Here is a 24,581-nt window from a genome sequence, read left to right on the forward strand (position 1 = left end):
ACCGCGCCTGCGCGCCCCGCCCAGCCCGGCCGAGGCGAGTGGAGCGGGCCAGGCGCGGCGGCCGAGCGCCGAGCGGCTGATGGGCGGCGGGGCCGGGGGTTAAAGGGCCGGGAGCAGCGGCAGTGGCGGCTGGGCAGGTACGGGGCGGGCTGGGGGTGTGGGAGCTGATGGTCACCGGCTTCTGTGAGGGCTGGGGTGCCGGCCTGTGAGGGGCCCTGGGCCCAGAGCTGTCCCGAAGTGGGACGTGGCTGCTGCAGGGTGAGGAGCCGGGGTGCGGGTCAGTTTTGGGGAGCCCCGGGAGGGAGACGTTCCTGGGGCGCTGCAGCGAGGCGGGGCTCGGCCCACGCGTGGGGCGAGGAGGCGGGCAGCGCCGTGCCCGGCGAGGCTGCTGGCGGCGGGGTGGCGGTACCTGCCGCCCCGGGGTCGCTCGGGGGAGCTGCTGGTTCCTATGGCGGCGCCGGTAAAAAGTTCCTGGTGGCGATGGGGAGGGAGCGTGTGCGTCTGGAGCGGCGGCTGCCACATCTTCACCCGGCGGGGACCGACGTACCGGAGCTGCTGTTCCGACCGGACAGCCTGTGCGCCCCAGGGGCAGGGGGGGCTGCTCTGATGGGCACCTGGGGACCGTGTTTGGGTCGCTCCCCGGGAGTCACCTCTTTGGCCCTGGCGAGGGCTTTATTCCGGGAAGCGCAAGGTGTGACCGAGCGGGCAGGGGCAGCGCTGCTCCTTTCGGAGGCTGAACGCTCTGTGCCCGGGTGCGGGCAGGAGGAGCGGCTGCCCCGAGGCTCTGCGAACCGCGGGCAGAGGCTGGAACAGGCTGGGGGGCGCTTGGGGACGGGGACCTGCCGACCCCGCGGTGTTCTGTGACCATGCGTGGCAGCGCTTCTCCCTGCCCGGGGTCGGGGGGTCGCAGGAGGGAGCGCTGGGCGGAGAGCGGGGTGCAGAAGAGGGGTGGTCGGGCTGTGCTGTCAGCGCGTCCCGGCTCTTTCCCGGAGCGTGCACGGGACTTGCACAGCCACAGCCACGCTCTAGGCTTTACTGTATCTAAGCATAACCCCCGGCTTACAGGCGAGAGGCTCCAGCCTGTTGCAGGAGGGAGCTCAAACCTGCGTTCGGTCCTGCAGACCCTCCCTGCCGCGCCGAGCGGTGCTGGGCTGCACAGACCGTGCTCTGGCTCTGTCTTCTGCTCTGCCGGGAGAGCCACCCTGTGCAGAGGCAGCCCGGCCGTCCCCTCCCGGCTGTGTGCTGCTCCCGGAGCTGGGCCTGGCCCTCGGCACACCTTGCAGTGCAAAGGTCGCCGAAGTGCACATGGGTACAGCTGCACGCCTCCTTGCCCTACCTCTGAGGTGCGTGGGGTGGGTGAGGAGGGTATTTCATGGCCTCTCGGCGGTCTCCCAAGTGCAAACAGAGCTCTGCCAAGCTGCCCCTCCTTCCTCCTGTCCAGTTACCTCCACACAATGGACGCAGTGTGTGCCTGCAGCTTCCTCTGCAAGAATTACAGTTGCATGGGCAGGCACTTCATCCTTTCTGATCTCTCCTCTTCTCCCCCCTTGCCCTGAGGGGTTTTTTTCCAGCAAGCTGAGTTCAAAAAGGGCACGAGATACTGCTGGCAAACAGTCTGGCACTAAACAAACCTTTTTAATCCAAATTGCATGGATTAGACCCAACTTCCCATTCACACGCAGTGCTACTTGTAAGCTCCTCTGAATTTCACGGTGGCTGAGCTGCTAAGTGTAAGTACAAAGGTGGGTGAGGTAGCACCTGAAGCCTGTGACAGAGGTCTGGAGAACAGCTTGCTGGGGGTAGGTGACTCTAGGGGCATATCCAGTGCAGACTGCTGGAGCTGCTCTCCTTCAAGGAGAAGCTCTAACTCTGCCAGACAGCAATCTGAGAGCCAGCTGCCTAGGAGACTGCCAGAGACACCTTGTCTTCAGTCAGAGGTGAAGCTTGATGCACAAAGTACTTGGGCTACTCTGAACAGCATAGCCAGATAGTGAGGTTCTCTCCCTCAGCATAAAGCTTTTTGGCAGATGTTTCCTCTTCATCCATTGTCCCTGGCCTCCCTCCCACCCTCTGTCTGTCCTGTCCCCCTTTCTGTTCATCTCCGTCCTGCAGTGACCGAGTTTGGAGGACAGTTTGAGTAGCATCATGCTGCCTTTTTATGGTAAATATGCTGCAAGGGAGCACTGTAGGAGGGGTGGCTTCTCAGGGCAGCAGAAAGCCCATGAGATTGGGCAAGACTTAAATTGCCTTGGCTTATGGTGCCCACAGTGACAGGGGAGTGGGTAGGAGGTGAAAGGCTAGGCTGAGGGGCTTGTTTCTCTCTCAGCTGTACCCAGAAAGCTCTCTGAGCAGCTCCTTTCTTAGCACTTACTGTCAGTCTGGGTGCTGAGGGCTTGTGCTTACTGGAAATCCACTGGCTGTAACCGAGGCCAAATAGTTCCTATGCTGCGATGATGAGGGGTGCAGTCTCAGCACTAATGGCACGAAAAGAAGCACACCAAAAAAAGCAAATGCTCTGCCAGCCCATCAGTGGGTACGATGCTGAGGTGCAGCTTGCTTATCTGCCAGCGTCTTGCTCTTTGCTCAAATCTGCAAGACCAAACCATTTCTGGGGAGCCTCACCCCAGGCGGGGCACTGCTGTGGGTCTGAGGCAGTTCATCCTAAGTAAGCCTTGCTCAAAACATACCTTGCAGGGTGCTGGGGTAGATGAGGACATATTCTTACAGCACTTGTTAGTATTAGAGCTGGGAAGCGGGATGAGAACAGACATGATATATCGAAGCGTGGCTGTGTCTTGGGAGGCTGGCAGTTTTCCTTCTGTCCTTCCACTGTGAGGGAAGGAGCCTGGCAGTGTAAGGTCTGGGATGTGGACCTTTCCAGCTGTGGTTGGAAAGGAGAAGTCCTGGTGTGAGATGAGATGGCCTTTCTGTCCCTCTTTCCTTGGAGCATCCCTTCCTGGCCACATTGTGGTGTGCGTGTCTATTTTCTTTGCTCCTGAGTGAGCTCAGCCAATCCTTTGGGATAGCTAGGGATATATTGTGACTTTCTCCAAATAACCTGTAGACAGAGGCACGTTGAGGGAGTATTTTAGTCCCTGACACATGAGCCCTGCCTAGAATGGGAGGCCTGATTCACTCACAGTATCTCACTGGAGGCTAACACCTTTCAGGAGAGCTCCAAATCTCAATCCAAATGAGGAGACAAGCATACCAAGCTCTGAGCATGGCATTTCTGGTGCTGGCAGCTCACACATCTGATCTCTGACAGCCCTCCTGGGACCTGGAAAGGCACTGGTGGGCAAAGGATGTTGGTGGTGTAGTCCTTGAGATCCTCAAGTGCTGCTGACAGGTCTATTGCTTGAAGCGGTAGTCTGAGGGGAAGGGAAACCCAGGTCAAACAAGCTTAAGGGGCCTTTTAATGAGCATTTTGACTTGAAGGCTTTTTGTTGCCATTCTCTGTCAGGGTGCCCCTGCCCTTCCCAGCTTAGCTGAGACTTGGCATCTCAGGATGGAGACTCTTTTTTTGGCTTCCTGGCAACATGTGCAGAGCCCTGCTGTGAGATAGTGACTGCCTCCTGCCTCCAGATGCCTTTTCCAGAAAAGCATTTAGAACCCCAGGCTGTTACTTGGATAACTCCCTTCCCTGATTCATTAGCAATGTGCAACATGCAGCGTCTCTCCTATAATATCCTGAATCTGCCTGTGCTAAAGGCTGAGAGGGAGAGGCGATATCTTTTAATAACCATGTGATGCAGTTGGAAAAATCTTCTGGACATGCAGTTCTCCGGTGGCCTGGGTTAATGGAAACACTCCAAGGGAGAGATGCAGCTGGATTCTGAAGGAGAGGACGTGCTGCAGCTGCTTTTGGGTGAGCAGGACAACTGCTTGTGGTTGCTGATCTGCTTTTTAGCCTCAGCCCGGCTCCCCTGGCCCCACCTGCACAAGGCAGCAGAGCTGGAGATCTCTCCCACGATGCTGCAGCTCTTGCAGGCCCTGTGCGTGGTGCTGTGTAAGTAACTGCTGGTGGCTGGGTTGTGGCCAGTGGATGTGGGCTTCACCCTGGAGAGTTCTCTCTTGCCATTGCGCGTGGCCAGTTTGCTTTCCCAGTGACGCTGGTGGCTGTGCTGTGGCAGATGCCATTGGGCAGCGCTGCGGTGTGTGGCAGGCACGTGCCTGGCTCTCCCCACTCATGATTTGCTCTGCTGAAGGTGCCTTTGGTCTTCCAGCTCTTTGCAATTGAAACTACTTGGTCTTCTGCTTTCTGTTCCAGGTGGGCGTTAGGGACTTGGCTTTTACCTGCTGAACTGCTCCCTGTAAATGCAGGGCTCTGGTAGCATCAGAGGGAGGGTTGTGACTGCAAAGGTGGTGTGTGCTGGGTGGATTTGGCACTCTGGTTCATATCCAGTTCCCCCTGCTCCAGAAGTATCCATCTTCGAGGTTTCCCGCTTAGACCCCTCTAATCTAAGTGGGAGCTGACAGATCAGGCTGAGCAGAACAGGGCTGATGGAGGGGGTAGATGTCTGTTTACTGATGTGTGTCCTCCTGTCCATAGCTGTCCTCTCTCACTGGCTGCTGCCTGGTAGCTAGATACTGTGGGAGACTCACAAAGCAGAAGTAGTGTCAGGCTTTGTTGCTGGAGGAAGGTTTTGCTGAGCAGTTGTAGTGCTGTACTTCTTCACTGGACTTGGTGGGTTTCACTGTTCAGGTGAACAGCTGTTGTAAAGTATTTCTTATCTCTAGCCCTTGTTGGGATTGATATCTCCCTTGTTTTACGTTGTGCTGTGCCAGGCTGACCTGGGGTTTGCTGTGGTGTGGCTGGTGCCCAGCACACGGCACACTTACTTCTCTGTTTGGGGTTTTAAAGCAGGTGGGGCAGACCAGAAAGATGGTTTTGGTAGGTTTTACCTGCTTTGAAGGTCCTGTTCCTCCTGCATCTCGAAGCAATGACATGTGGATAGAGGGGCTTTAAATCAAAACTCCCAGTTCCTCTTTGATTCCTTTACCCCAACTTACTTGCGTGTCTCTGTGCTTCTGGTTTGGGCTTTCTCCCAATAAGGAGGTGATAATTCCTGTAGCCTCCTGGGAGACTGGCTCATTCATTCCAGCCTGCTGTTGTAGGGTGTGGGTGCCCAACTCCATGGGAGCTGGAGGAAAGGGATTTGCTGGCAGAATCCCAGCAGAGGAGGAGGAGGAGGATCTCCTCCTTCTTTGAGAACAAGTGACATGTGCAGGCTGCTCTGCTCTCTGCAGTGCAGGTTGTATGGTGGTTTTTGCCTACGTTCTCTTTGCCTTTATCCCTTCTCTCTCCCTGTTGTGCATCTATCTCGATAGACTCTCTCAACTGCCCTACTGGGACTGCCCAGGGTATGTCACAGAGTCTCAGGTTACTGGACATGATAGTTAATCCCTTCATTGCCTGAGAAGGTAAACGCTGCTGCTGTCATGTTTGGGAGGGGGCCAGAGAACTTGCATCCCTCCCCCAGCTCCTTGTCCTGCTGAAGAGTCAGTGTGATGACTCACATGTGTTGCGATGGAGTGTGGTGGCCGTGGCTGTGCACATGGCCCCAGAAGTGCTGGCAGCATCCTCCTTGTGTAGGTGGGGAATGTGCTACAGGACAGTGCCATGATCTGGGACTAGAAACATGCAGCATGCAGATATTCTCTTGTGGGGTGTCTGGGTAGCCTTGGGTGACACTGGGCTGTGCGTTGTAACAGACTGGAGGAAAGGGACAGAACCAAGGTGTTGGGTGCTGCTGATCTATGACACTCTTGGCTGTGCAGAGGCCTGTCCCCACAGCTCTCTTACGCAGTAGCTCTTCACGTGACTGTTTGTCTTTTGGGTTTCAGGTGACAGCAGGCTCCAAAACCCTCAAGTACAGCTGAGATGTGTTATGTGCCTTATAAATTGACCATCCGTGGTTAAAAGGTGGTCCTCGCAGCAGCCACCAGGCCCTGCCAGCTTCTCCAGCTGTTCCTGGTACCCCTGCAACATTGGCAGACTCCAAAGGTTAGTTATCTTGCTTGTTAAGTAGGCAGTTTACATATGCGTGCTCCCTTCCTGTCTTATTGCTTCTGTACCCAAACTGATAAACTGGGGATAATTGCACGGCAGAAGGTCATGGCTCTGTGGGTTTCCCCTCTGCTGGGCATGTGGATATTTAGGACTTGTGGGGAGGTTCTGGAGACAAAACTGGCACTTGTAAGCCCCTGTGGCCCGGTTCTCTGGAGGTAAAGATCAGATTCCCCACATGAATCTGTGGAACAAAGTGTGGTCTCATCTCTGTGGCTGTTTCACTTGAACTTCCCTTGAACGTGCATGTTTGTATCCTTCTCCCCAAATGCTATGATGGTCTGTTGCCTGTTTTTAGTGTAGGGGGCAGTAGGTGTCTGGGAGCTGGAACAAGCTTCCAGGGGAAATGGGAAGACCCCCTTCTGAAGGCAGAGGGTTTGTGCTGGCGTTGTTCTGCCCTAGCAGCTTCTTTTCCCTCTGTCCCTTGTACCGATGTTTCTGTGGGACCACTGTTCTCAGTGGCCTCCTCTCTCTCCTCTGCCCCTCATTAGTGCAGGGCTTGGCATGTCAGCAGGAGGGAGCCTCAGCGTGTCTGCGCCTTGATCGGATTTGTCAAGGCTCCTTCCCTTTTCTTCCTGTTCATTGAGGGCTGAAACAAAGCAAACAGAAGCGAGGAATTCTAAAGAATAGGAGTGAGGGAAGAGATGGACGCTGGATTGACAGGCTGCCCCTGCACACATGCACCCCCTGCTTTGGTCTGATGAGGCTGAGCTGGAGGCAGAGCATTTTGTGAGGCGAGGCCCTTCCCCGGCACTCCTGTTCCCAGACACCAGCTGCCCTGCTCCCCATACTGTGCACCGTGGTGTGTTGCAGCCCGGGGGTCTCCTGTCCCCACTGAGTGGATCGCTTCCTGAGCAAGGCTCTCCCCACTGCATGCTGCACAGGCACATAGGCCTGAAGAGATCTTGAGGGAAATGGGCCTTTGTTCGAACTGTTTTGTTTGCCATGGGCTGTGATAAAGGGTTTCCATCTTTACCTGTGCCAGGAAAGGCTCCCTGGTTGGGCAGCACCAAAGGAGCCTGGCGCAGAGATCAAGGTCTTGCTTGGTGCCAGGGCAGCACTGGCCCCTCCCCAGCCTGGAGCCAGATAAGTGCTTGAACAGGGCCCTTCTGTGCAGGCAGGTCTGGGAGAGGAGAAAAGGCAGCCTGGCTCTCGTATTGTTTCCCAGGAGGCAGGGGAGTCGTGGCTGGCCAGGTGAGGCTGCTGCGGGTAAAGCTTCACTCTGTGTGGTGGAGCTCCTCGCTCCCTCCTCGGCTGTCCCCAGGCCATCGCACAGGTTCCTCTTCCTCCTGCTGCAGATTGGATCAGGACAGGCAACAGGATGCTTGGCAGCCCCGGCATAAATCACTTGAGGTGAAATACATCCCTACCCAATGACATCCCATGGATTTAAGCCACAAGGAACAGCCTTTAAGCCACAGCCTGTTTCCTTTCCTTCTTCTTCCATGTTCTCCCCTTTCTGGCAATCTCTGCACTCTGTGGTTTAATTAGAGAGTACAGTAAAGTGCTTAGACTCCAAAATGTGCAGATTAGGGGGTTACTAATCCTCTTCCTCAACGGGTGCTCACATCCTGCCCAGTCTGTTATCGAGCTGCTTTGCACAGAATGGAAACTCAGACAGACTTGAGACTTCTGCCTCTCCTCTTGCTTTCTGTGCAGAGGAAGAAGGGCAAGGGGTGGGACAGGAGAGCCATGGGGAAGGAGGGAAGGAAGCTGTTGGCTTCTGAAATTCTCAAGGTGGGTTTGTAGTCAGCATTGGCCATCTTCACTTCTTTTGTCCTGGCTGGTTTTGGTGCTCCAGGAGCAATAAAGCAAGGGTTTGGTGTCTTGGTTCTGGGTTTTTTGAGTGCTGTATTCCCGTTCTGACCAAATAAACCCCCTTTTTCTGTCAGAGAAAGGAGCTGCTTCCCTGCACGTGTGTGTGCACGTGTGTTTATACGCTGGGTGATTCATTTCAGGTCTTGAGCCTTCCCTGTGTGTCCACACCTCTCCCCAAGTTCCCACTTGCCTGCCCTGCGCTCTGGTCCCCGGTATGCACCCAAGGGAGCAGAGCTGCAGTGCTGCCGAAAGCGTGGGACTCCCAGCTGAGGGCAGGAGGCTGGTGCCTGGTAGTTCTGCGTGGGGCCTGTCCTGTCCTCATCTGTGGAGGCTGAGATCCCTTTATAGGACATATGCTGTCAGTGTGAAGGGTAAGATGGAGTTTTTGCTGTTCCAGATGGAAACACCAGCAGAGAAGAGGGAGTAGGGAGGGTGGGTGTGGTGGGAAGGATAGACTCTTCCTGGAGGTAGGAGGAGAACTTGACCCTGATGGTCACAGGCTGGGCTGAGCTCTGATACCTCTTGTCCCACTCCTGGGGCAGGCTGGGTGCTGCACAGGGGTTGCTGTGGATTGCAGAAGACATGAGCTTTTGTCCTGAGCCACTCATCCGCTGGTTAGCAGCTGAGTTGAGGTATGCTGTTTCTTCCCTGTCTTTGTGCTTTGGTGTGGGAGTTCAGGGTTTAGCTCAGCAGTGTGAGAAGCCCCAGGGATGGGAGCACAAGGAGCAGCAGGAGGGTAGGAGTGCTGGGAATGGTCAGTGGGGAGTTTGGGTGTTGGGAACATTCTCCTTTCCACCTCCTGGATTTGGGAACTGCCTCCCCTCTGGGATCTACTTCCCCTCCATTTTTACCTCATTTCCAGTTTGCAGAATGCCCCGTGTGTGTTTTTGCAGATATGTTTGCAGTCTCTTAGCCCAGCCAGCAGTTTTTCCTCTGCATGTTCTCAGAGCCTATTTGCAATGTGTAAGCCTCTCTGTAGCTCCACTATCACTTCAGGTCTTAAAAAATGCCCAGGGCACCCTGAGTGGATGACACTATTGCTGCTTGAGTTTTTTAGAGTCTGTCCTGAGCCATTCTCATTTGCTATTTATAGTGCAGTTGTTCCGTTCCTCTGTGGATGAGCTCTGCTTTCAGCCTTGCTTGGGCACTGAGGGCACCAGTGCCAGGAATAGCTCTGGGCAAGGAAGACATGGGAGTGGCTGCTTGAGCAGAGCTCCCAGTTTGGGCCAGTCCCTGGTGGAAGAGGCATCAGGCTGCATCCATGAGCTCTGCCTCTGGGTGAGCATCAGCCTTCGGTGGCACAGCTGCTTTTCCTGCAGGGGCAGTGAAGGGATTGCCTTTCCTCGTCAGGTGCCCTGTGTGTGTGCCTGGCACTGCTGAGGCTGCCATAGTAGAGTTTGGCACTGGGACAAAATGGCATCTGGAAGAGTTGCTCTGGTGCCATGTACCAGCGGGACTAGCAAGGGACCTCTGTGTGATGTGCTTGCACTGTGGAGGGCAGTTTGCATGGGAAGCCCTGCTCCTAGTATGTCCTTCAAGCAGCAGCTGTGACCTCTTGGTTGTGTGTTCTGAACCGCTGCCCACTAGGGTGGGTGGCTGCCTTTTCAGTGGGGCACCTGCCGTCCCTCGCACAGGGCCGTGCTCTCCTTGCCCTGGCGAGTGCTTGCTGGCCTCGAGGGAGCTGGAGCTGAGGTCTGCACGGAGCCTGCAGCACAGGAGACATCAACACCCTCCTTAGTGCTGCTGCTTCGTCCCTTTGGCTCGTGATGCTTGCAGCTTGTCTGGAGAGCAGAGCTGAACAAATAATTAATTGCTTGATTTAGTGCCCAAAATGAAAAGCTGGAGGAAAAAAAAAAAATCAACGCAGCCGAGTTTGAGACCCTTTATCTTTTCTCTTAAACGTAATGCAGCTCAATTTCAAACAAAACAATGCAAAATGAGACTTCGCTTAGAAAACAAAGCTTTTTGTTCTTGTCCAAAACTTGTCATGAAGTAGCAAATAGGTCCGAGCTGTCTGGAAACTGCAGTTTTCAATCAGTAACTATTCAGCTGAAACCACTTACCCAGCTCTGCTGGTGACAATGCTCGGCGGGCACCTGGGGGCCTGGCTCGGAGCCATGACCTGGCACCTTCCCAGAGGTGGTGGGGAGGATGGTGTGGTGCTTCTTGTGGACTTTTCCAGGCAGAGTGCCGGTCCGGGGTTGTTGGAGTCCCTTTGCCTCCTTTTTTTGCTGTGATTAACCTAATTAATTTATATGACATTAGTGCAGACTCCACAAGCTTGTTAGGGCTGGTCAAGGTGCACTGAGATATGGTCCCCCTTGTCCCAGCAGGTATAGGTTGTTCAAGAGTGTTTCAGCGGAGCAAGGAGATTTGGTGGGGGGAGGACAGACAGGAAATCTGTCATTCCCTACCCATGGGCACTGCTATCTGGAAACTTAAGACATGGTTAGTTCACAGGGTTAAATTCCCACCCCTGTGCTGTACAGGGCATGGCGCCGGCTGCGTGCTCCAGCCGCGCTGATGGCAGTGCTGGAGCTGCCAGAGGGCTTGCTGTAGACTGCCGTGGGAAGGAGCAGGAGCTCCGGGCTGCTGACCCTGCTGTCGCCTCTCAGCTCTGACCCTGGGAACTGCTGCAAGCCTGCGGCAGTGGAAGCATCAGGAAACAGCAGGGCTGAACAGGTATTGATGCCCGGAGCACATCCGGAGACCGGGACACAGTGAACCTAACGCATTTGGAGCTGGCCATTAGCTGCAGCACAGACGTCAGCAAAAATGCAGATATTAGAAACCTAATCCTGACAGAGGGAAGGGAGCTGGAGATCAGCCCAAATGCTGTTCATCTTCTTTTTCAAGAGTCAGATGGGGGCCTCCTGCTCCTTGTAGTACTCCTGTACAGTGCCCAGGCTTGGTCTCTCCTGTGCCTAGTGGTGTGGAAGAGATTTGATCCAGGACTCTGTAGCCTCTGTGATAGTTTCAGGGCAGCTGTCCTGGGTCAGGCTTATGCTCTGTCAGGCCCAGAAAAAGGCTGGTCAGTGGCAATACTTCACCTGCTGATTATCCTTCTGGTATCAAACAAGTTGTAGTCCAGGAAGGTACAGCTGGAAGCAGTATGTTGAACTAGGTATCTCCTCTGTGAGCTTGTTGGGGGGGGTCTCAGCAGCACGTGGCAGGGTCTCATGGGGGGAGGGAAGCAGTGGGGACACCTCCAGGTGCCAGGTTGGAGCAGGGCTGGTGTAGTCCAGCAGGCTGTACAGAAGCAGGGCCTTGGTGGGAAAACCATGACCAGCATGGACATGTGGGATGCTCCTTCATCCTGTGCCTGGCATGCTGGGCACAGAGCTGGCTGAGTGCTGGGGGAAGGTGGTCTGCTCCAGAGCCACACTGGGGGGCTGCTAGCTGGGTCACCCCCTCTTGCCTTGCCTGAGAGTTGTGACAAGATGCAGCTGCCCAACTTGTAAGCATTGCAGGATGTCTGGTAGACTTAAGCCTCCTACACAACACTTGCACACTCTGCTGTGGTACCAGCCTCCCCAGCCTGCTCTGCACAGCTGAACCCGGTGCCCGGTCGTGGGCAGGGAGACTGACTGCAGTGCTGCCCTGCTGAAGTGGACTGTATCTAGCAGGGCCTTGTGACTGGAGTCCCTGCCAAGAGTTGCTCCCTGATGCATTCCTGGGGTTTCAGACACAGAGAGGTAAGCGGTGAGGCATGCTCCCGTGTCAGACCCAGCCTGAACTTGCTTGTTTCCTCTGGAAACGAGGAAACAGTCTGGTGACGAAAGTCCATGCTTCAGCCAAGCTCAGAGCTTCAGCTAACACCCTTCAGAGGCTGTTAGTTCTTCTTCCCAAAGTGCTGTGCTTCTGTCAGAGAAGATGTCTTTTAAGTGTGACCTTTGCAGAAGAAAAACCTGAACTCTTAGAGCAGTAGAATCGTACTTACTGATGATCTTATGGGCCTGAGGAGAGCTTGATGCACAAGAATGAGCCATAACTGAGGCACAGCTGACTGCTGACCCAGGAAGATCTTCACCTTTCTGGGATTTTCTCTGCAGCTTGGTGGTGCTGGGGGCAATGGGGATACGGGGACACTTCCTTGTTTTACAGCTCATGTGCTGGTATCTGACTCTGCTGCTGCTTGATCCCATCTCCACAATATGGAGACTGTTTTACCACAGGTTGCTCTTTCCAGGGAAATATGAAGATGAAATTCTTACTTGATTTTTCACTTATCATAAGACTGTGGAGGGAGGGGCGGCGTGGTAATCCGGAGCATGGGGTTTTAATCCTGCTCTCCTGGCCAAATTCCATTCCGCCTCTGTAAATTCCTGCAGCTGCCCTGCTCTGCGCTGCCTGTGTGGTATCCACCGGCTGGGGCAGCCCCCTCAAGTGGCAGCATTTCAGCCCTGGGGAGGGGGCCAGGGAGGTGACCCCAAATTGTAAGGCACTTTGTCAGATGAGTGCTGCAATACGTGCTTTAAAGGTGACCTGCTGAACGAGGAACCTGCCTGTCCCCTCCCATCTCTTTGTAAGGGCAAAAGAGATCAACCCCAGTTGCCTCTCTTCAAAGTGTGGTGCTTTTTCTTGGTTTCCCGTCTTGCTGTGCAGCTCTCACCACAGCTCTCAGGCCCTTTCTCGCCTCCTGCAAGCCGGGAAGCTGCTGTGTTGTGCTCCTGCTGAGGCAGCCTAAGCAGGTCAGCTAAAATGTTGCTGCTCTCCCAGCTCCGAAAATGAGACCTGGGAGAGAAGGATTTGCAGTTTCTGTCACCTACAGCTAGGCTCTGAAGTCACTCCTCTCCTGGCTGGGGACCTGTAATGCTTGGGGGACATGGCTGGGGGGCTGCAAGCCTAGGGCTGTCCTTGTGCCCCTCAGGGCTGCTGTCCCTGTGACCTGCAGACTGTCTTGCTGTGCCCCAGCATCGCGTCTGTGGGTGCACCGTAGCTCTATGAGTGACAGCAGGCTACAATGCCCACCCTGCCATGGGCCTCACTGCCAGAAAACAGGGCTGCTCCCCTCTGTGCTTTCAGGGCCGGGGCGGGGAAACATGCTGATGTGACAGGAAAGCTCCCACTGCCAGCTCTGCCTAAACATTAACTACTCACCTGATAGTCACCAAGTCACGGAGAGTGAAGGCCGGTCGGTCTGAGCCATGCTTTTACAAAAAGAGAGAATCTCAGAGGAGTGGGGTGCCTGACTGTGGGCAGCTCTGGGGATCTGGGGCAAGCTAGGTGGGCACACCGCCCCAGGAGCAAAGGCTGCTTGTGCATGGAGGGGTGGCTGGTGGGCAGCCAGCCCTGGGCTCCTGCCCACGCCTCAGAGGTTGCTGTGAGTGTGCACCCGATGTTTGTGCAGCTGCCTGGCTCTGCTGGCTTGACACTCCCTGTCCCCTGGCTATCACCCTGCTGTCTCTGGAGGCAGAGAGTCCAGGCATGAGGAGAGACTGCTGTCTCTTCCCCCGTGTCTGCCATCAGCCTCTCACAGTGAGGGAGGGGACCTGGCTGTCTCTTTCTGTCCCATTTGCTGTGTCCCTGATCCCTGCTGAAGCAGGGTGCTCCCGAGGAGAGTGTGGGGGAGGGAGGATAACCTGCTGCGAACAGCACTTCTGCCCTGCACCCCTGTGCTGGGGCTGCAAACCAGCAGTATTGGTAAACCTCTCATCTTACTGCTGGCTGCACTTGTCTGGCGCAAGCAAGGAGACTGAGGAGGGAGGACAGAGAGGCTGAGCGCTGTGGCTGCAGGGATTGGAGATCTGGGACACTTGCATATGTGCCATGGCACTCCCTGTGCCCCTTGCTTGTGAGCCGCTTCCAGCCTTGCCCTTCACTTTTCGTGCCTTTAACATTTCATGGGGGAGGAGAAGCTGTGTATCCACCTTCCTGCTTGCCTGCCTCCCCACCTCCATGAATGTCCTAAACCATCTCCACCTTGTCTATGTTCTCCTAGCAGCAGCCTGCCTGCCTCTGCCCCAGCTGGGAGCACCTGGTTGGGTCCCCCTGAACCCAGCGTGGGCCCGGGCCCTCGCTTGAGGGAGTAAACAAGATTGGGCAGGAAAAGCATGAGGGGAGGTGGTGGTGGTCACCAGAGCAGGAGGCAGTTTCCCTCCCCGCAGCAGTGCTGTTGGCAGGAGGTCTGGGCTTCCCCCAGGAGCTGGGTAAACCCTGTGCTGCCTGGGATGCCTCAGCTGGAGCACTTGTTAGGTGATGGATACCATGGCCTGGGACAGGACAGTCCTGAGGGCTGAGATGCATGTGCCCCAGGGCCAGGTGGGGGAGCAAAGCGGGGGGCTCCTGCTTCGGGGAGCCATGAGCTGGGAGGAGTGGGGCAGCCTGGGGGGTTTCCTATCTCTGCCGGGGCTGGGCTGGGCAGAAAGGTGCTATGGAGGCGCCTGTTGTAACCGGGGCTCTGCAAGGACAAGCAGGAGCTGCCTGAGCGGGAGGTAAATGCATCTCCCGGGGCAGTGATTTCAGTGGGTGGAGACCCGGCCTGCCCCTGCCCTGGGGCTCGGGGGCTGCCTTTGCAGGCGCTGCTCTGCCTTTGCGAGGCAGGCTGGGGCTTGCTGCCCAGCTCGCCCTTGGGTTACGGAGTGGGGGGCCATTTATGTTTCATCTAAATTGCTGTGCAGACAGTTTGCATCCTAATCGCTCCGCCTGCTGTCGGTGGCAGCCTCCTCCCAGCACGCCATGCCTGCTCCGGGCACCCTCCAGCAGGCTCCCGCCAAGGCAGGCAGGAGGGCAGGGGACTCCTCCTTCCCCACCGGCCCTGGGCAGGAGCCTGCTGCCTTTCCCCAACCCTGGGGCCGGGTGCGGGGGGAGCTGCAGGTAGAGCCTGCCTCTGCATAGTTAGCATTCCCAGCCCCGGCCTCCAGCTCCTCCGGCTGCCATCCCGTTTGCTCTTGGTGTGCTGGGCAGGTCTGGGGGACACTGCGCTCTTCGGGGAGCCATGCCCTCCTGGGCTGGTGGGGCTGGAGCAAGCCTGCGAAATCGGGCTGCAGCTCTTCCTTTTTTACACCTGTAGTGGTATTTGCACCCTGTCCAGCTGAGAGGCTATCGCTCAGACCCAGCTGATAGCTACTCTCTCTGGGTAGCAAGGACTGCACCCCATCCTTACCATGCTCGCATCCTGGGCTGGCCATGCAGCCCCTCAGCCCGCTGAGGGGAGACGGCGTGGGCTCTGCTGCCTTCCAAAGTCCCCCGAGTATCTGTGTGGACAAAGGCTCATGCACCTGCCCCCGGAAAGGAGGAGGCAGGTGCTGGGTAGGGGGTAAATAATCCCGATGCCTCTCTTATCTCAGCAAAGGAGGGATATTTGAGGCCCAGGAGTGGGAAGGGGCTGAAGGGAGGGCGGATTCCTCCCTGCCTTACTTTGGGCAACTCCGTGCTGCTGGAGCTGGGGGCTCTTAAGTAGAAAGCGAATTTAATCTCTTGTGTTGTTTGTTCTTTCTTCCTCCGAAAGGGGGGCCAGCGCGGGGCGTGCGGGGGAGCTTGGGTCTGAGAGCGGGGAGGAGGGGGGGAAGTGTCAGATCGGGAAGGGAGGAGTAAAGGGAGGACGGGGAACGGCAGACCCGGGCGGGAGCAGCAGCACCGGGCTGCCCGCCGGCTGGGGAGGCGCCCGGGGAGGAGGAGAAGGGGAAAGGCAGGTAAGGAGATCACCTTCTGGGGGGCAGGTGAGCTGCCAGGTGAGGAGGGGGAGAAGGGATGGTGGGAGGGGTGGGTGTGCTACGGGGGATTGATTGAAGTCCTTGAGTGCTTCTGGGAGGGTCTTTGCCAACTGGCCTAGTGCTGGTCCCATCCTGTCCTGGTAGCATGCTCACATGCAGACTGGGGACAGTGTGTTGTTCCCTGCACTGAGGACTCCCCAGAGCGGCCACAGGGGCAAGCAGGAGCTGGAGGGGTGCTGCTATGTGCCTCCACCTTTTTCATTTGTGTTAGAGTTCCTTTCATGTCCTTCAGCTTCCCAGAGAGCTTGGTGCTGGCTGAGATCTCTCATCTTGCACTACCCCCCACCTCTCCTCCAGCAAGTTCAACACAAAGTTTTGAGGATGCCCAGGCTGGGCAGAAGCGGTGGAGATCAGGTTGTGGGAAGAGAGACAGGCTGGCAACGGTGTGCAGAGACCTTGCCAGGTCCACCACAGCTCATGGCCATGGCAGCGATAAGGGATGCCTGCGTCTGGTGTGCTACATGCATCAGCTGCCTCTTCCCTTCCATGCCTGTGCTTGGCCTGCTCTATAGAGCAGAAGAGCAGGGCAATGCCGGGGAGCTGTGGTGCCGGCAGGACCCCTTCTCGGTCAAGAAAGGGAGTGTAGTCCTCACGTGCTGTGCAGGCTGCCACAGGGGCTCAGCCGTATCCCCCAGTGGGTTAGGGTGGCTGTGCTCCCTTAGGCTAGCCTTGCCCCAGCCCTTGCAGAGCCTGAATCTGGTGTTGCATGTCCCTTGCTCCTGGTGAGCTTGCCATCTGCCCTAAGCAGGCGATGCATGCAGTGAGCAGGCGTTTTCACTTGGGCCCCATGGGCTGCTCAGGGTGATGTCCTCCCAGGCTGCCTATTTCAGCCCCCAGGCGCTGGTGGCCCCATGGGCATCTGCACATCAATGGGCTCCAGTGGGATTTGTGCATGGGGGAGCAGACCCTAATCCGCCCATTCATGCCTAGGGCAGCTTTTGTTGAGCCTCCAGATGTTGCGCCGAGGGCAGGGGCTCAGTATGGAGCTGCGGCAGGCAGGCAGGGGCATGGAGCGAGGGCAGTCTGCGGTGAGAGGCTGATGTGGCCTCGCTTTGTGGGGGCTTTGCCTGCCCTGGGCTGGGTGGGATCTCGGGCAGGACTCTGCAGTTGGGCTTTCTGTCCCTGTGCTCGGCCGGGGCGCGGGAGCAAAGTGCAGTGCTGTGCCCGGTGCTGTGCCCGGTGCTGTGCCCAGTGGGGCACGTCCTGCCACCACCCAGGGATGGAAGCGTCACAGTCTGGGTGGTGCGAGTGGGGGCGGTGAGGCCAGGGGGCCCTAACCTGCCCCGTTGAGCCAGTAGTGCCGGGAAGCCAAGTTTCATGAAGCGTTTAGGATTTTTCCACCAAACTTTGCGGGGGCAGGTGGCTCTGAGCGGCGGGGGAGGCATTTGGCCCATGGCAGCCCTGCATGCAGGATGTCCCCTGAGCCTGCTGGCGGGAGGGCAGAAGCCCTGGGAAGGAGCCAGGGAGCTCCTCACCTGGCTCCGCCAGGGCTGTGCACCCCCCAGCCTGCTGTGTCCTTGAGGCTGCGTCTCAAGAGCAATCCCAGCCCCTCCAGCCTCCGGAGGCAGCGGGCAGGGACCCGTGCTCCCTCTCAAGGGCGGGCTCCATTAACCACCCTGCCCTGGCTCCCACCCCTGGGTCTCTCGCCTCCCTGGGGAGCCCTTTGTTATTTCCCCTTGCCTGCGGGATGGCAAGGAGCAAGGTTCAGAGCTGGAGTGAAGCCTCTTGGAGGGCTTCTTTCTTCCTCCCATGTCTGAGGGCCCCCAAGTGCCATGCAGCCACAGCAGCGCAGCTGGGCAGGCCCTGGAGGGGTCCAGATGCCCCAGCATGGCTAGACTGGTTCTGGCTGTCACTGGAAAAATGAAGGCCGTGTGTCTTGCTGCTGCACTCAGCCAGGCTGTGTCCCGCAGGGAGCAGGAGATGGGATGTTCTGCTGGAGGATGCGGAGGCAGCTGGCTGTGGGCTGCAGGGCTGCTGCTGACACTGCGCTCTCCGCTTCCCTATCCCTCCACAGGCTCTAGGATGCTGGGGCCAGCCAGGCTCGGGCTGCCCACCTGATCCTCGCTGCCCCTGTCCTGCCAGCACACCATGTTGTGCTCCTGGCGTGTGAAGCTGAAGCTGCTGCTCGCCACTGTGACCCTGGCCGTCCTCCTCTCCTGGCTCTACCTCTTTGTGGGCAGCTTCGAATGTGAGTGGGTCCTCCTCTTCAGATCAAGGGATGGTCCCCAACAGGGGGTAGGCAGGGGAGGCTGAGGTCTTGGGGTGTTTGCTCTGTAGCCATGCAAGTCACTGCAGGTATATCTAAGCCCTGCATTTCCAGGGGCATCTTGGAGGGTCAGGGGAGCAGAACTGTGACATTGGCTGAGCACACATGGGGCGTGCTGGGACCTTTCAGTAGGGGCTCAGCCCTACCATCCACACCTGGTCCCTCCCAGCTAAGCTCTGCCTTGCTGTGCCCATCGCATGCCCCGTGTCTTCTCCGCAGACGGCCGCTTCCTCCTGCTGCCGCCCTGCCTGGGCGAGCAGCCGAGCCGGGACGTGGAGCGGGAGGCGCTGGCCTCGCGGGTGCGCAGGGTGGAGGAGGAGAACCAGCAGCTCCGTCTGCAGCTCAGCCAGGCGCAGGGGGAGGGCAGCGATGGCAGCCCGCAGTGGGGAACCTCTGCCGAGGATGGGGACACCCCTGCGGGTGAGAGGAGAAACCGCACGGCCTGCCTCAAGCAGCGGACAGTGCACAAGTGTGAGGTGGGTGACGGCAGCAGCACAGGGGTGTGGTGGATTGGGAGACTGGGACCCTGGCTGAGCATGGAAGTATGTGCAACTCCCCTGGCACTGCTCTCCCTGTGCTCTGGCCATGCTGGGGCCTCATACTGTTTTTCCGTGGTGCTCAAAGGTATGCAGTTGGAGGCTGAGGGTGTCTTGCTTCTCCAGAGAGGGAGGCCAGACAGGAGGAGTGGCAGCCAGACTCCTGGTCCCCATTTCTGAGCTGGGTGTCTCCCACCTCTCTCTGGGGCTCCTCCCCCAGGAGAAGGGCTGGGTTATGGAGTCTCTTCCCATAGCACTGCCCCATGGAGGAGCTGACAGCCCTCTGCAAGGGGTGGTGGGGTGTCCAGTCTCAAAGGCACTGTTTGTCTCTGGGCAGCTTCTGCACGTTGCGATAGTGTGCGCTGGACACAACGCAAGCCGGGATGTGGTCACCCTGGTGAAATCCATCCTCTTCCACAGGTAACGGGGAGGTGCTGTGCCAGAGGCCTGCTGGTTTGGGGTTCCCAGATGAGCTACTGCAGGCTGCTGGAGGGGCAGTGCTGAGGGAGAGGGGCGCTAGGGCCTCTCTCTACCCCTTGTGCCACTGCTTAGAGGGCCAGAGGGGGATTTGTTTTCCCAAGATGGCCGATTTTTCTCCATCCGCTGTTGTTTCTTCCCTGGCAGGGGTGGGAGGGATGGGGACCATGTACTCTTTCTCCCACCGTTGTGCTGAGTGCTGCTGCGCTTGCCCTTGGCAGGAAAAACCCCCTCCACTTCCACTTCATCACAGACTCGGTGGCCCACCAGATCCTCCAGACGCTCTTCCAGTCCTGGATGGTCCCCTCTGTCCACGTCAGCTTCTACAATGCCGATGACTTGAAGGCAGGCACTTTCCCCCCTTTTCCGTGTCCCAACCCAGTGCCCGGAGGGCAAGGGGGAGCAGCAGAGAGGGGCTAGTGGGAGGGGGTTTATTAACACTCTTCCTGCTGGTCCCTCGTTCACCTGCTCCCCTTTCTGGACTTGTTGCTGGTTCAGCTGAGAAGAGGGTCACAGGGCTCGTTCTGGAGGGGTGGGGATGTCCCTTGGGGCGGCACCGTCTCCACAGCAGAGCTGGGTGCCCCCCTGAGCACTGAAACACTGGGGTTCAGGTGTGGGTTGTTCTGGTGGCTGGAGGAGGAGCCAGGCCTGGGTGACAGTGAAGGAGAAGGAGATGCAGCCAGTAAGTGTATGAAGGGCCTGGAGAGAGAGGTGTGTGGCTGCCGGTGGTGCAGCTGGAGAAGATGCTCCAGGCTCCGCTGGCTCCACAGCTCTGTTGTGCCCCCCTGCATGGGGTGCCGGGCACACACAGCCATCCTGCCCAAGCAGGGGAAGGGCATGGTCGTCCCCAACCCTGAGGCCATGTTGCCTTGCAGCCGGAGGTGTCATGGATCCCCAACAAGCACTACTCTGGCATCTATGGACTGATGAAGCTGACGCTTACCAAGGCACTGCCCTCCAGCCTCTCCAAGGTCATCGTCTTAGACACCGACATCACCTTCGCCACTGACATTGCTGAGCTCTGGGCTGTCTTTGGGAAGTTTTCTGGTGAGGACAGGGTGCCCCTGGGACTTGCTGGGTCCCTGGCAGGGCCCTAGGCTCTGTGAGCCCACTGTCCCCTCAGGGTGGTGGTCCCCATCTGCCACAACACCGGTGCAGTGAGTTTGCTTGGGCTCTCTGAACCTGCAGCTTGGGCTAGATCCACATCCCTCTCTTTCCTCAGACAAGCAGGTGATTGGGCTGGTGGAAAACCAAAGTGACTGGTATTTGGGCAACCTCTGGAAAAACCACAAACCATGGCCAGCCCTGGGACGTGGCTTCAACACGGGTGAGCTTGGGCTGCTGGGGTGGACCCTGCAGCCTGATGGTGCATCCAGCTGAGGTGGCACTTGGCACAGGGAGGCTGGGGAAGGCTGAGGTGAGGCAGGAGGGTCTGGTGGGCATGAGGTGGCTGCTACAGCATCCTGAGGTTGTGTGGGTGGGCACCGAGAAGTGGCATGTCCCAGGGGCTGAAGGCATGTGGGCTGCTGTGCTCCAGCTCTGTAGTGGCTGGGTGCTCCTGGGTGAGCCAGTGTCCTCCTCCCGGCACCCAGGAGTGATCCTGCTCCTGCTCGACCGGCTGCGTCGCCTGAGCTGGGAGCAGATGTGGCGGCTGACAGCGGAGCGGGAGCTCATGAGCATGCTCTCCACCTCACTGGCCGATCAGGTAATGGTCCTTTAGCTGGGGTGGATGGCCCTGCTGCAGTCCTGTAGCTCTGCTGGCATGGGGGGCTGTGCTGTCTTCCTCATCTACCTGTGCACTTGCCTTTCTCTCTTCTAGGACATCTTTAATGCAGTGATAAAGCAGGACCCAGCCCTGGTGTACCGGCTTCCCTGCTTCTGGAATGTGCAGCTCTCTGATCACACCCGCTCAGAGCAGTGCTACACTGAGGTCTCAGATCTCAAGGTGGGTGGGTTTGCTGCCTTGGAGACTGGGGAGGGCCTGAAGGACAGCGCATGCACTGGAGGTCTGGAGGAGTCAGCGTGGAGTCTGGGGACTTGAGAAGCATTGTGTGCTGCTGACTTCCCCTCCATGGGCTGACACGCCGTTGTCCCAAGGTGATCCACTGGAACTCACCCAAGAAGCTGCGGGTGAAGAACAAGCACGTGGAGTTCTTCCGCAACCTCTACCTGACCTTCCTGGAGTACGACGGGAACCTGCTGCGCCGGGAGCTCTTTGGTTGCGCCAGTCTCCCCAGCCCACCCAGCAACCAGGTGAGAGCGATTGTGACTCTGCCACTGACCCCAGAGCCTGGGGAGGACAGAGACCCCATGTGGGTGCCCCAGCTCCCCGCAGGGCTCCTGCTCTCCCTCACCTTTACGGCATTGCAGCTGCAGCAGGCACTGGAGGAGTTGGATGAGGACGATCCCTGCTATGATTTCCGACGGCAGCACCTCGTGCAGCACCGCGTCCACCTGTTCTTCCTACAATATGAGTTCTTGGCCCTTCCAGACCCCACCGATGTCACCCTTGTGGCCCAGCTCTCCATGGACAGGTACTTGCTGGTGGGGCTGCTGTGGAGTCGGATTGCACCTCCACTCCTCTGGGGTGGCTACACAGCTTGGGAGCCACCAGGGATCTTGTAAGACATGTTCCTCACCCTCACACCAGCACTTTGCAGGGAGGAGCAACACCCTGAGCTGGGAGCAGCAGTTCCTCCCACTCACTCTGAACTGTGCTCAGGTGGCACACAGCCTACTGGCAGGCACCCAGGTCTGGAGCTGGGCTCCCACAGGCCAGGTCTTCTGCTTATGAAGTGTCCTGTGCTTCACAGGTTGCAGATGTTGGAGGCCATCTGCAAACACTGGGCGGGCCCCATCAGCCTGGCGCTATACATGTCGGATGCAGAGGCCCAGCAGTTCCTGCGCTACGCCCAGGCCTCGGAGGTGCTGAGTGCCCGCCGCAACGTCGCCTACCACATCGTCTACAAGGAGGGGCAGTTCTACCCCATCAACCTCCTGCGCAACGTGGCCTTGGCTAACACGCAGACGCCATATGTCTTTCTGACGGACATTGACTTCCTGCCTATGTATGGCCTCTACGATTACCTCAGGTAAGGCTTTCTGCAGCCGGCTTTTGCTCAGCCTGCCAGGCTCCCCAAGCACCAGGGTTTGCAGGAAATGCCGTGGGCAGCAGTTCTCAACATGAAGAAACTCTTTCCTCTGTGTTCAGCCTTGGGATCCTGCCCTTGCTTTTGTCAGTTGCCAGCGGATGAAGCAGCAGCTATGGGTGTGTGGGGTGCCCTGTTCCTCCTGCCCCTGCATGGCACCCCTCTGAAGTGTCCAAATTCATTAATACCCTTCTGGAGCGGTGGGCAGGCTGGAGGGGCTGAGGAAGGGAGCTGTGGCCATGGCTCACAGCCAGAGAGACCTCACACCCTTCCTACCACCACAGGAGCTCCATCCAGCAGCTGGAGCTGTCCCATAGGAAGGCAGCTCTCATCGTGCCGGCGTTTGAGACCCTGCACTACCGCCTGACCTTCCCCAAATCCAAAGCAGAGCTGCTCTCCATGCTGGACATGGGCTCTCTCTACACCTTCAGGTAGGGACTGGAGCCAGTTTTGTACCCGTGTGCCTTGGGGCTTTGGGGCAGCTGTCTCAGAGGACCCCCTGTGACCTCTGCCTGTCTCAGGCAGTCTCCCATTTCCATCTCTCCCTGCAGGTACCATGTGTGGCCGAAAGGCCATGCCCCAACTGACTATGCCAAGTGGCGGACGGCCACCGTGCCCTACCGCGTGGCGTGGCAGCCAGACTTCGAGCCTTACGTTGTAGTGAGGCGAGATTGCCCCAAGTATGACCAGAGGTTTGTGGGCTTCGGCTGGAACAAGGTGTCCCACATCATGGAGCTGGATGCACAGGTGGGTGAGGGGCTGCTCCAGGCACCGCTGGGTGATGGGGGGGGCTTGGCTGGGCAGTGATGTGTTGCTACCACCAAGCCGATGCTGATGGTAGGGACTGCTGCTCTGCCCCCAGGAGTACGAGCTGCTGGTCCTGCCCAATGCCTTCATGATCCACATGCCCCACGCCCCCAGCTTCGACATCTCCAAGTTCCGCCTGAGCGCAGGGTACCGGGGCTGCCTCCAGACGCTGCGCGAGGAGTTCCACCAGGACCTGTCGCGGCGGTATGGGGCTGCTGCGCTCAAATACCTCACTGCCGAGAGGAGCCTGTGATGCCTGGGGACAGTGGGAGCCCCGGCCCACCACTGCAGCCTGGCCTGAAGGACCTGAGCCGGCGGGACAGCCTCTCCAGCGCAGTGATGGGGTGCCCACAGCTCCAATGGGAAATGACAGCTGCAAGAACAGGCAGTGCCTGCAGGTCAAGCTGCTGTGGTGTGGCCAAGGGTTTTTTTCACAGCAGCAGCCTTCCTGTGTTACAGGGAACCTCCTTGTGCCAGGGGAGAGGGTCTCCTCCCTCCCCTGTTTTAGCAGGTTTGGATTCTCAGCTTTCATTAGCTCATCTCACCTTGAGGCGTGGCTCCTTGAGAGTCCTGGGAGCTCTGCCTTACTCTGCTCTGCTTCTGCTCACTGGTCCCAGGTCCCAATCCTCTGCACACCACTCTGGGGCTTTGGTGAGTGGGAGATGAGGATGCAGAGCGTCCTTTGGCATCCTTTGTGGAGCAGGCTCAGAGGAAGCTTCTCAGCATCCTGGGAGGTGGGGCCAGGGAGTACCAGGAGTTGTGGAGACCAGGTCCAAGCTCAGATTGAGGTTGGTTGGTTAACAGGGTGAAATACTGTTACTCCTCATCCATATGAATGCAAAGTCTTTAGTTGTATTGGTCCAGTACTGGTGGTGTGGGAGTCACCCAGCGCAGGACAGGCTGTCTGCTGTCCCCAGCAGTGAGCTCTTGGAAGGGGTCTGTGCCTCCTGGCTGGAAGCAGCCATGCCAGTGACGGGCACCATCCTGGGGCTGGCAGTGCCCCGCGGGGCAGGGCTGTGAACCATCGCGATGGGCTGAACAGCAGCTTTGTGGGCCAGCACACACTTGGAGAAATTCCTGTCAGGGGACCATCCTGCTCCTCCCCAGCTCTTGGCAGCACAGATGTTGCCTTTGACAATCAGGGTTGTGGTTGACACTGGACAAGACCGTAGCTAAGCACTGTGGCTGGATCCCTGCGCCAGGAGCAGCTTGGCCAGGCACTGTTCCACTGCTATCACACACTGGAGCGCAGAGGATATGTTGCTTTCCTCACGCTATTTAAATTATTTAATACTTTTCTCTCAAGAACTAAATGATTAGGGTGTCCGGGGTTTTTCTTTTAATCCTTTCTTCCTCCCAGATGATTTTGCTGGTGGCCTTGGAGGCTCTCCAGGCCAGTTGCTGCTGCAGTCTCTGCTCTTCTCTCCTTAGCATTACTCTGGGCTGCAAGAGCCAGCTCTATGCAGGTGTGAGGATTTCCGTCCATGGTGGAGCCATACAAAGTGCGGGCTATGGAAAGGGCACAAGCGCCTCTTCCTTATTCTCTCTTTTTAATTTAATTTGTAAATTAAAGCTTTTTTATTCTTTTTCAGCTCCTGGTTATTAATTTTTTTCTGCTGTGAGCCTGTACTTGTCCCCTGGAGGGAAGGTAGCGGGAGGAGAGCAATGCAGGGGTAGCCTGAGGCTGGGCTGGGAAAAGGCATCGCTGGGCTCACTCTGCCTGGCACGTTCAAAGCCTTTTCC

At 57.6% G+C, this 24,581-nt stretch overlaps 1 protein-coding gene across 2 annotated transcripts; it reads left to right on the plus strand.

The window, feature by feature from the left end:
• The first annotated feature begins 20 nt into the window (after positions 1-20).
• LARGE2 (LARGE xylosyl- and glucuronyltransferase 2) lies at positions 21-24,429 on the plus strand. 2 transcript variants are annotated; one of them, XM_082059501.1, is made up of 16 exons: positions 21-137; positions 5,848-6,007; positions 17,618-17,791; positions 18,089-18,345; positions 18,743-18,825; positions 19,104-19,227; positions 19,758-19,929; positions 20,105-20,209; positions 20,475-20,587; positions 20,702-20,827; positions 20,980-21,135; positions 21,253-21,416; positions 21,696-21,974; positions 22,316-22,462; positions 22,583-22,778; positions 22,894-24,429. In XM_082059501.1, the coding sequence occupies exons 3-16, from the start codon at positions 17,692-17,694 to the stop codon at positions 23,089-23,091; spliced, it is 2,220 nt and encodes a 739-aa protein (XP_081915627.1). In that variant the 5' UTR covers positions 21-137; positions 5,848-6,007; positions 17,618-17,691; the 3' UTR covers positions 23,092-24,429. The 2 variants fall into 2 exon arrangements, with proteins under 2 accessions (XP_081915627.1, XP_081915628.1); XM_082059502.1 differs by lacking the exon at positions 5,848-6,007 and having other exon boundaries at positions 43-137.
• Positions 24,430-24,581: the final 152 nt, after the last annotated feature.

Source organism: Streptopelia decaocto (genome assembly GCF_964273445.1).
Source record: "Streptopelia decaocto genome assembly, chromosome: 7".
Taxonomy (NCBI): domain Eukaryota; kingdom Metazoa; phylum Chordata; class Aves; order Columbiformes; family Columbidae; genus Streptopelia; species Streptopelia decaocto.

Bases quoted from the DNA above. Each gene is read 5' to 3' on its own strand.
- LARGE2 (XM_082059501.1), top strand. From the start codon at position 17,692: ATGTTGTGCTCCTGGCGTGTGAAGCTGAAGCTGCTGCTCGCCACTGTG. The intron at 20,210-20,474 runs GTGAGCTTGGGC...CCCGGCACCCAG, and splicing joins GGGACGTGGCTTCAACACGG to GAGTGATCCTGCTCCTGCTC. The intron at 21,136-21,252 runs GTGAGAGCGATT...ACGGCATTGCAG, and splicing joins CCAGCCCACCCAGCAACCAG to CTGCAGCAGGCACTGGAGGA.